This window comes from Solanum dulcamara, chromosome 8 (genome assembly GCF_947179165.1).
Source record: "Solanum dulcamara chromosome 8, daSolDulc1.2, whole genome shotgun sequence".
Taxonomy (NCBI): domain Eukaryota; kingdom Viridiplantae; phylum Streptophyta; class Magnoliopsida; order Solanales; family Solanaceae; genus Solanum; species Solanum dulcamara.
This window is the reverse complement of record NC_077244.1, coordinates 12,886,314-12,898,251: the sequence shown is the minus strand read 5'-3', so window position 1 is coordinate 12,898,251 and position 11,938 is coordinate 12,886,314. Positions and strand designations below refer to the sequence as shown.

Genomic DNA, 11,938 nt, shown 5'->3' with positions numbered 1-11,938 from the left:
ATGCCTGAAATTCTTTTCTAGAAGGTTATGGAGAATCTTGATGAACGCGTTGAGGTTGTAGCCCCTCTTATTTCAGATTCAGCATCTATTCGTGTCCATCGATGAGAATGTTGAAGGTAATGTCCCTATTCTTGATTTGAATTGGTATGTCTATCTTTGAATTTGAATAGATAATTGTTTAGATCATTTGATTGGTTGCATGATTGAGTCTTGATTGTTATTCGTGCCTTGAGTCCATCATTGGTTTACTCATCATTCGAGGACAAATGATCCCAAGAGGGAGATATTGTTATACCCCAAAAATTACCAAAATACCCCTAGAGATAGCGCGCTTGCATAATATATCATCCTTAATTTTTTTGGCTAGTCCGAGGTCGGAATATCGATCAGGAGGAAAAATCATGTGGAAAATGGTCTCAATTGAACTTTAGGTCAATCGGATCAAAAGATAATTTTTGGGGAAAAATTGCATTTCTAGAAAGGTACGCGACCAGTACGCGTGAGGATCTGCTCCCCCACAATGCAATTTTCCTGAAATCTGACCAAAAATCTCATTTGCTCAAAATTGGCTATAAATCGCATGTCAGGAATGCGATTTAAGAATTGTTAATAAAACGTGAATGCGATTTATATGTATTTTTTTTTATCCATTTCCAGTTTTAATGAGGGGCATTTTAGTCTTTTCCACACCCCCTCCTATACCTAACCCACGACTTTGGGGATCAAAATCCGTCCATTATCAATTTCTAAAGGGGGTTTTCTCTCATTAAACATCCAAAACTTTTGAGAGCAAGGATTGAAGAAAAGAGGAGAAGCTAGGGTTCAAGAGTTTTCAGCCAAGTCTTTGATTTTCACTTAGATAATCTTCATTCCAGGTATGTAAGGCTAACCTAAACATTGGATTGAGTTCGTCTACGTGTCCTTTCACTTCTATTGATCTGAATTGAGTTTAAGTTTGAGATCTCGAGCTTCTTGAATTGAATTCTTGAATTATCTATTATCTTGTTAAGTTTCTAGTGCCTATTTAAATATGTATTGATGGAATTCATGAGATGAGTAATTTATTTGAGATACATGTTCATATTTTCATTCACGTGAACCTAATTAAGGATTGTATTTGATTTATGCATAAATTGAGTTTGAAGGTAAGAATTGTGATTGTTCTGAATGGGATTGAGTCGAGCATGAGTTGAGTTAAAAAGTCTTTAAAATGATAATTATTTTGATCATAATCTTACTATGCATTATTTTGAGTTGAGATTAACGATTGTCATGTATTTAACAAAGTACAATTTTTAAATTGAATCTTTGCATGTTTTAAAAAGATTTAAAAGAATTGAGTACTGAGCCTCAATGAGTTGATTTGATTGAGTTTATTTGAAAGAGTCTAGTGATTCAAGATGAGATTGAGTTTTGAAAAGAGTCCAATGAGACTAGTCGAATGGTTGGATTGATTTGAATTAACCGAAGGGACTGATTGGATAGAGTTTTATGAACATTGAGTCTTGAAAGGAGTATTGAGCACCGAATTGAGTGAGAGTAAGTAACAAATTGAACTCAATAACTACGTAGTCAACGTAGGTGAGGATTATACTATAAATCAGATGAATTCCCTTATTGTCCTTAAAGTGGACTTGATTGATTGATTGTGGATCCTTGATTGGTTGATTTGATCCTTATCCTAGCAAGGTGTTGGATGGACGTGGCAATGACGTCAACTCGTAGTACCTTACCAGTTCATAGGTGATGGTTGTCAGATAAGAGAAACTCACATAAGTCTTGATAGTACTCTAAATGATTGGTTTGATTGGCAAAAGATTGTTCCTGTCTAAATCATATTTACTTTAGACTTGTGATATCCTGATTTAGTTCCTTATTCTGAGTTGAGCTTATTCTATCTTGATGGTTATTATTTTCTTTTCATTTTGCATACTCGTACATTTTATATACTGACGCCATTTGGCAAAACACAGGTATTAGAGATCCTTGACAAGAGTACCGTTGAAAATCTATTTCCTTCCTGATAGTGGTGAGACCTCCTTGCTTTCAGAGGAATCATAATTATTTTATTCATTGTTTATGAGTAGTTTCTTTCGAGGTAGCAATAGGCTTTTCTGGGCACCTTCCTGATAGTTGATAGAGGCTTCATAGACATAGACTGAGTAGATTGAAGTTGACGTTCCTTTTGAGTCTGTTTTGCTCAAACTTTTATTTATGAGATTGGGTTGATTTTCAAAGATTGTCTAATTAAACTTATTATTTTATTTGAGTTGTTGAATTGGTTAGCCCACTAGAATGTCTCTTGCTATTGCATTGAGTCTTCCGCTGATTGATTGAATGAGTGATCGGACCAAGTGATTTGCTTGGGGACCAGCAATTATTTTCAAGTGTCGGTCATGCCTAGGGTACCCTCTCGAGGCGTGACACATGTAGTGACTTTTGCATGAAATAAAGTTATAAGTTGGGAGTATTAGATTATTATTTAAAAAATGAAAAAAAATATTATAAAATAGGAAATCAAACTTTATCAACATGATAAGAATTTAAATATCCAACCAACTAAGCTTCTGAAATTTCTAAAAAAAATTTACTCTATGAAACCAATTATTAGAAATATCTTCAATGAAACATAAGGGTAGGAATATAACAACTTCAAGGGGCATAGGAAGATTTGAAGTCGATCAGGATTAGACTATAGAGAAAGTATATAAAACTTGGAAATTATTGACTGGCTAGCTGTTTTGCAATCTGCTGAGTGACTCATGTTAATTTAGGATCTTCTGTTGATTCTGCATGCAATTTTTAATAATGTAGAAATTAGTTACGCAAGTTATGCATGTATTATTAGTCTATATATTAGTTATGTTATTTTTCATGTATAATTCACCTGCATAAAATAATACATCAATCAACTCATAACTTAAACATATTACTCATTCTAATTTATTTATCTTTCTTTTTTTAGTCTGTTTAAAAACTAATGTCATATATTACAAAATTAAAGAATATTTTAATATATTCTACACATTTTTAATTTTAAATACAAGATTCAAAAGTCCTCTGTGCATTCAAAAAATTAAAACAGAGAGAATATATTGTATAGTTATATAGGAATGTAAACTGATAATCAAACACCGTGAATAATGTGCTGAATGTCATACATAGTAGCAATTAAAATGCTACAAGGCGTAGTATTAATTATATTTATTTTAATACATAAATAATTTACTTTCTAACTACCAATCAAGATCGCTAATTCAGTAGCTCTGGCGTTGAAGAAGTGGAGGGCCATGGAAGGCTCGTAGGCGCCTCTTGCTGCGATCATGGTGGGTGTTGTCATTCAGTTCTTGATCACCACAGACATAATGGGTTATGGCTACTGTAATAAGCAGCACACCTAAACAAAATACTGCATAACATTGCCTTCCCAGTTGACCAATCATCCCTTGAAAATTCTCCATCTCTTTCCTTTTAATTTCTCTCTTTCAATTTTGTGTGAAAAAAACACTTAAATGAATATGTTTTGTAATGGAAGAATAGTGTTGTGTATATATATGGTGGAAAAATTGTGTTGTGTATATATAGGTAGAGTGACAACACTCATTTATTGGTCAATAATAAAATAGATAAAAGTTATAGGAAATCAAGGTTTCAGAACTTTAATAAAATCAGAATTTTAATTAAAAGAATGATATATTTAAAATTTAATGGACAGAATTATCTCGTGTACATGTATTAGTAAAAGATAACAATCATTTGATAGAATGGTCGAGATAAGTAGAAAATAGCAATACTTAATTCATTCACCCTTTGAAATTTTAAACGTGAAAACATTGTAGTTTTATAACTATACATTCAATATTTAATAATCATCAAAATTATAGTCATTTATATATATCAATATTCATAGTCAAAATAGCAAATTCAATTATGTCCAAAGTTTTAAAGATGCGCATAGACTAATCCAAAGACCACTCGCAATTTAAGAAGATGAATATGGATATAAGAAAACAGGGAGCAGTATTAAAGGATACTCAGAAGCTGTGGATTATTAGTGTTATCATGGTTTGTGCATGATGACAATTGGGCGCGGTTCCCGAGGTGGTTGTCGTCGTTTTATGTTGGGACCAAAATTGCTTTCACTCTTAATTAGCTCACTCTAATTAATTACGAACTGTATATATTCTATTTGTGGGATTAAACTGACCAGACAAATTACAAGTCTCACAGTTTCGCAACAAAATTAGAAAGCATTTGATCATATATTTTAAGAATTGTTAAATATTTATTTGATTAGATTTTGATTGGTTTTTTTTTTTTTGAATTCCTCACAAAAACTCATAATATTTACTCAGTGTGCAATAATTTGTAAATCATATAGGAGATGTAAATTAAATTAGGTAAACTTGAATAGCAAAAGGAGGTTGGATTCGATCTCAGGTCTCCCACAACCCAACCACTCAATCATGTCCTTGGGAGAAAATTTTGAAAAAATTGATCTTCAAATATTTTTGAATTCTCAAAAACTGACTCATACTAGTTTTTGTATTACTTATGAAATTTCAACTTTCTAATGATGTCCAAAGATAATTTCAAAATCTAAAACACAACTTTAAAAACTTAATTTTTTAAATTTATAGTTTCAATTTCAAAATCTATGATCATACAAATGCTTACTTTATGACCTATTTCACCATCAACAACAATAATGTGTCGATGATGGTTACCTTTTTTTCGCAAATCAATCTGAAAAATTTGAATCTACTACTTGAAAAGGTGACTATAACATCACAAAATTGGACCAAAATTTCATTGATTTTGGCACTCCTACAATTTAATTCGTATCTTGACCATAATTGAAAATTAAAAAATTAAATGTCTTTTTCTGCCTTTAATAGAATTTTCGATCCCATAATTACAGAGATTTACACCGTGCATCCATTGCTGCAATAAGGATCAAATTTACAATCGTTATTTCTCTGAAATCAAGTATAAATTAATAAAAATAATCTAGAACATTAATTAAATATTATCTATTTACTGATTGTTCTTTTCTCAAACGAAAATTCTCTTGATCCAGCAATAGTGATCTCATGTTGGTCACGGTCCTCTTGTGGTAGAGGAACCACTTGTGATGAACTAGGTCCAATAACTTCGGGCGATTCATGGTCCAACTGACCAAGTTGAATTTGGTGCATATATGATGACGAGCCATCAGTAGCCTCCTGATAAAATCGGGAGGGTGAAGGTGAGCCCTCATTGTCCCAATGATCAAAATCGTAGTTTGATCTACGAGGAGAGTTTTGTAGGCTGCCCATATCACTCCTATGGTTTCCGCGCAATAAATGCACGGGTGACATGCCATGATGATGAGAAGGTGTCCCTGGCCTACTTGACATTGGTGTCACTGGATTAGAATGCTTGCTTTGATCCTTAACGTGTTTCTTTGCTGTGTGGTGCCAATTCTTCAATGCTGTTGCTACTCTTTCATTAAAGATGGTTGATTTCATGTTTGAACCCATCTGCATTCACAATTATATATATACAACAATTGAGCATTGTGTTTAATTTCGTACGACTGATCAAATCATCTAAAAGATAACTAATAATAATTATTACCTGTGTTACGAGGGCATAAAGAGGAAGAGTGACATAACTGCAGAGAATCTGAATGAGAATCCTGTTCACAAAACCAACGTTATAATATATGTTAATGTTATGAATTGCTATGTTGCTCGGACTCTTCGAAAATGACACTAGGTACGTGTAGAATCATTCAAAAGTAGAACATTTTTGGAGAATCCGACCCTTGTACGATAATACTTTTGGATAATTTGAGCAACATATATGATGAATTGAAGGGCAGATGATGAGTAATAAAAGAAATAGCCAAACATCAAACAGAATTAAAGAATATCACAAGTAACAATTCTTACCCCATAGTTATTCTGATGACAATATCCTCTGTATGGTCGTGGTAACAAGATTTCAACCCGAATTCATACTAGTATTTCCCAAAAGAAAAAAAAATTAATCAGTGGAAGTTTCAGAAAAAAAATTCGATCTCTAGCTAGAACTAAAAACAAACATTTTAGTGACACATTTTTATACTTAAACAAGGCCAAAGTTCTTTGACGTTTATTTTACAATATTTTGGTTTTAAAAGTTATTGTAAGTGAGTGCTTACCCAAGTCCAAGCAAAGAAGGCCAACTGAAAAGCATTCTGCGTTTATTCAAGGAAAAAAAGTAAACAATTAAAATCCATTAATATGATATAGGAGTCCTAAAAGTGTAAACACTAGTAAAAAAAAAAAAAAGGAATTAATGAAAAATGACGGATAAATTCAGTAGCTAAACAGTAAAATTAGCCGCTAATACTCTTTAGCGATAGATTGTTAAAAAAAAATCTCTTAGTTATGAATATTTTAATAACAAATAAGCTGTGAGCAACGAAGTTCGTAGTTAATTTCAATTATTACCTGAAAGAGTACAAAGTTAATGAGATAAAGAATGAGTCGAGGACGGTTGAACCAAAAAAGGTGATCCCCTGGCTGAACCACAGGTACCCCTTTCACTACTTCTCCTCTTTCATGAATCCTTAGCCCCATCTTTGTAATTATCACTTGTAGCTTTGTCCCTACTAACAATATCACCTGCAGGCATACATTTTCTAATTCAGATATTTTACCTTTTTTGGGTTGCGCTAAAAAATAATAATCGATAAATATATGTATTTTATAGTAATTATAAATATACATGAATATATATAAAGTATACATATTACATGTATATAATCAATGTAATGTATATCATGGTTATCATCTACAGCAATACATAGCAATATTATGATATATTTGTCATGTATTAAAAGTGAATTATGCATGCAATATAAATGTATTTTAAGTGTTTTAAAATATATTATACTTGTTTGGTAAGAAATTGACACAATATATTATAAGTGTATTAAAGTGTGCGATAAATATATTATCCATGAATAAAACTTGTATTATATGAGTTTTATAAATTATTCTCGCTAATATATATTAAACTTGTATTAAAACTGTATTATAAGTGGCTAGTGAAAAAAATATTATTTCTATAAATGGTAAATATTTTCTTAATATAGTATATTTAGGTAAGTTTCCCTTTTAAATGTCACCCTTCGAATTTCCGTCATCTATTTATGAATTAGACTATATTTATGTATGATAATAATAAAAATAAAACAATATATTCAACGTAACATTATAAGGTAAGGAAAGTGCATTAAATGGGAATTCGACTATTAGCTTCTAACCAAATGCACCATTAAGCATCTTTATAAATGATATATGATGTGTTTATGGGCCCAAAGAAAATGAAACAAATATATATATACTTTATTGATATATGATGTGAAAAAAGTATAATGAGACATTCATATAAAGTCAATTTGAAAGGTGAATTAACTACTTACAATCAAGGGGATGAATGGTAGCCAGAGATAGGAATACCAGCCTGTCCAGAAATTAATAATAAAATCATGTGTTAGTCAAACATTATTGCTAGGAAATGATATACAATGTCATGTCACTTGTTAATCAAAGTAATAGTTTAAGTTTTATTTAATGAGTTTAACTTCTACTTAATAGCTTAGCTTCTATTTAGTGAATTTAATTTGTATGTATTGACGTTTTACAAATACCTCAATTTTCTGTAACAACAATCTGATAAGTATTATAAGAATGGAACGTTATATAACACTGAAGGTATGTATACAGAAGCTGAATTAAAATTTGAAATTTATAGGTTCTAAATCTTAAAATAGCGATGTTGGTGTTAATAACAAAGTTTTAAATTTATTTTCTTATCTATATGTGATAAATTTCTTAATATAAAATGCATATTTCGAATTATCGACCGAACGTATAAATTTACCATGAGTATTGAAGAGTAAGAAGAGCACGGCGAGGAACCATATTGGGGGACTGAGAAAAACATTTTAAAAAAAAGATTAGCATAAAAAATTTATTATTAATTTTATACTTACAAAATTGAAAAAAAAATTGAGATTATTTAATAACCTGATTCCTACGACCACTTTAAAATCTTCTTCAAGTGATCGTTTAATGTACTTGCGGAAATCAAATTTTTGGTGGCTCTGAGGTGCTAAATGTGCCTGAGATCATATAATAGAAAATTATTAAAATTATAAATAAAAAATTGAATTTCATAATTATAATAAAAATTAAATGCATATTGAATTTAATTTTGGTTTTTTCATGCGTGAAATTAATTGGAAATAAATGAAGATGAAGTTAATTACCGTGATAAATCCATGCCTAAGTGTTAAGTAATCAACTTTTGGGACAGATCTTACAAATTGCCTGAAAAAACAAACCTAAAAAAATGCTAAAATTATTAGAATATTTAATGAAGACATAATAATTTTAATTTTAATTTTTAAGAGTGCAGTATAATAAGTGCAGACAATTAATCAGATGGGAACATCGTCAAAGATTTCTCAACTAAAGATAAAAAGTTACACAATACATATATAAATATTGTTATTTTGAAGTCAAAAGTCAAAATAAATTGCTTCTTGGAAAAAGTCAAATAATTGAAAAGGCAAATAATTATTCATCGTTGAACGATCTTTAATTGGCTATATATGTAACGTAATACTCTTTATTTCCAAAGATTAGGGGAAATGTCTGCATTTTTCATTTTTTAATTCTTGACCTTTTTCCCTTTTAAATCGATAAAAGAACACATACCACTAGAATTAAAAATTGATGTAGCAAAATATTGTATTACTTTGTACACACGTTAAAAAAAGGAATGATTGGGATAATAAACAATTCCATCACTATATTTATTGATATTCTGTTTTGCAAAATAATACCGACCTTCTAGCATGATATAAGTCCATCCTAACCGATAAGGGTCGTGGTGGAGTGGTAGGTACTCCTCCGTTTTTAATTAAAGATTTTGAGTTCGAGTTTCTTGGATATGAAGTCGTGTTTGTTAGGGAGCGCATTACCTCCAATGAGAGATTTTTCGACGCGAATGCAAATTTAATCGAATATTGAACATCGATGAAAAACAAAAAAAATTATTCTAGAATCGATGTGAAAAGTAGCTACTATATATTATTGGAAATAATTATTGTACTGTCCAATCCACTCATAAGAGGTGCTAGTTAGTTCATTAATTTGTTCTTTTTTTTAATCTTAATCTTTCATTTATAAATACATTATTACGAATGTAGTCAAAAAAAAAAAAACCACAATAGACAATTAGGATTAACTATCAAAAAGAAAGAAATTAGTGGATATTGTGAGAATTTCTGATATCCGATGACAAATTATAATTACGATATGCTTTTCCTATAAAGAAAAACTCATAAATTTCCTAAATTAAACTTAGTATTCACATGATTCAAATACTACATATATCATTAATACATGTGCCTTTGTGAAACCAGTAATCTACACTGGGATAATATTCATATTAATTAGAATAATCTTTAACCAGTTGCGATTCCGTTGACCTTTTCTAATATACGTGAAGGATTGTTCTTGATTTTATGTTAGTCATTCCACTAATTAGCATTATCAGTATAATTTAATTTTTCGTAACATGATGTATTTCTTCATAATACTCACTCCACTTATTATGATCAAGAGTAATAATTATTATTCTCCAAGTTCAATTTATATGATACTTTTATTTTTGAAAATTAGTTATAAGCAGCGAAACTTTATTTTAAAAACTAGGAAAAGGAAAAGTTATGGAGATTTAAATTAGAATATGCTTACAATCCAAAGTAGGACAGGATTTTTGGTCCAAAAGCTCAGGTGTCTTCTCCCAAATGATGTTTCTCTTGTAAATCGAAACCTCTCAGGATCTACCACGTATGTAACATGATATCAATTAATTACTTCTAAATTATTTTACATTTTCAAATATATATATATATATATACATACGTGATTATTAGATATAAATAAAATGTCCTCTATATTCAAATTAAATGAATGTCAAAAAAAGAAAGATCTGGCTTAAATTTTCTTTACCGTGAGAAAATTCGTATTCAGCTGTTTTGGTTTCATTTTCCCATGACTTCCAACTTCTCATCTGAAAATACCAAAAAATAAATATATGAAAAAGAAACAAAATAGGTGTTGCTTTTTTCATCAATTATATATTTCAATATATCCGCAAGGAGCAAAACAAACGTATGATCTTGTCTAACTATTTGACCTTTTTTCACCTGTGACTAAGAAAGCTCAACGACAACCTCTGAATTGTCATCATAAAGAAAAAAAAAGTGTATAACGACTTTGAAAAAGACGTTAATTTCCTTGAGATTTTATGGCCCAAAAAAAAAAGTTTAAAAAATTACCTTAGCCCTTCCCAAAGCCAAAGTTGTAATACAATAGAGAACATGAAAAACGGCCAGCACAAAGATGAAAATGTGTAATTGATGAATGCCATCAGCAGACACAAATGGCACTTTACCCTGCAACAATATTATTAAAAAAAAATTAATTTATCTTAGAAATTAATTTATAATTACCTTATAAGTAACTGCGCATTTAAATAATTATTCTTATTACACTATCTATTTATATATTTATTTGTCTTTACGAATGATTTGATATGCTTAATCATTCAATATTAATATTCCCCTTTTATAAAGGAACTTTCGAGGAAGTCTCATTGTTCAAAATTGGTGACTAGAATTAATAATGAAAATTAAAGAAATTAATTAATCAAGTCATCATGCCTTGGCTGCGCATTTGTCATCTCCACCACCACCAGCCAACATTCGTCTAACACCACCCCCGGCAGCCTCCATAAGAAGTCTCCGGCGGTGTTGCTCAGACGAATCGTCTGAAATTTCTTCACCTTTAATTATTTCTTCTTCTTTTTGTTTACTACATGGAAGCCATGAATTTCCAATTTTTTCTGATACACATATGTTGGAAATTGGACTTTGTCCTACTGTTAGTAACAATGATATAAATCCCAGCAGCATAAGCTCTGTAACCAAAAAAAGCAAAACAAATTTAGATAGGAAATTTTCTTAAAATGTTCTCGATCAGAAGCAGAAGCAGAAGCAGAATTTTAAGTCTTACATTGATCCTGAATTACTCTAATCTTTTAAGTTACTGAGTTTTATAAATTCTAAATTCTAATCTTTACGAGACAAATATAAAGTGGACATGCTATCTCCATCCTGATCAAATGTTGTAAAATATTTTACAACCTTAAATTTAATTTGAATCCACCATGTATTGCAAAATACTATATTATGGGCTAATATATAAGAAAACGAACCTGCTTTAATTTTTTCAAGTGCTTCATACAAGGCACTTTTATTTTTAGACTTCAACCACTGCAATCAAAAACAAAACAAAAAAAAAATGTAAAGGTTTAATCATGTTATATATTTTTCTTCATGAAACAAATATTGCATGGAGTAGTATATATATATATATCTTAATTCTTACCTTTCCAATAAGGTGGATAATATGTTCAATCACAATAGAGATTGCAACTAACACAAAACAAACAACGGCAACCGCCCACGTCGGCGTTTTCTCCAACGATCTTCCACCTCCTCCACCCGCCATCGATCTTTAATTTTCTGTTTCGTCTTCGTCGTCTCTAAAAGAAAAAATCACTCAAAACTTGTTCCTCAAGATATCTATATATAAGAAGGTACTCTTAAGAGTGAAATAATAACAAAAAATGATGAGCTACCTAGGTAGTTTGGTGCAATAAATGTTTTATGCAATTAATTTCAAAAATGAGAGTTCATAATGGAAGGAATAAGAAGGGAATAGACAATTTTTATAATAGTTGATTCAAGTGTTTGTGGGACAAAATGAGGTGGACGACTTTGACTTAATTGCCGCGTGAGAAAATTACAAAGGAAGAAAGGATCGAT

The 11,938-nt window shown here is 30.4% G+C and overlaps 1 protein-coding gene across 1 annotated transcript; it reads right to left on the bottom strand.

Annotated features, from left to right (window-relative positions):
- Positions 1–4,856: 4,856 nt before the first annotated feature.
- Positions 4,857–11,794, bottom strand: LOC129901076 (MLO-like protein 6). Its single transcript, XM_055976195.1, has 15 exons — positions 11,499–11,794; positions 11,326–11,383; positions 10,772–11,028; positions 10,388–10,504; positions 10,059–10,119; positions 9,801–9,889; positions 8,306–8,380; positions 8,064–8,158; positions 7,918–7,967; positions 7,457–7,497; positions 6,480–6,653; positions 6,188–6,223; positions 5,937–6,004; positions 5,620–5,680; positions 4,857–5,522 (listed from the first exon to the last, which is right to left on the bottom strand). The coding sequence occupies exons 1-15, from the start codon at positions 11,619–11,621 to the stop codon at positions 5,034–5,036; spliced, it is 1,794 nt and encodes a 597-aa protein (XP_055832170.1). The 5' UTR covers positions 11,622–11,794; the 3' UTR covers positions 4,857–5,033.
- Between the last annotated feature and the right edge of the window lie 144 nt (positions 11,795–11,938).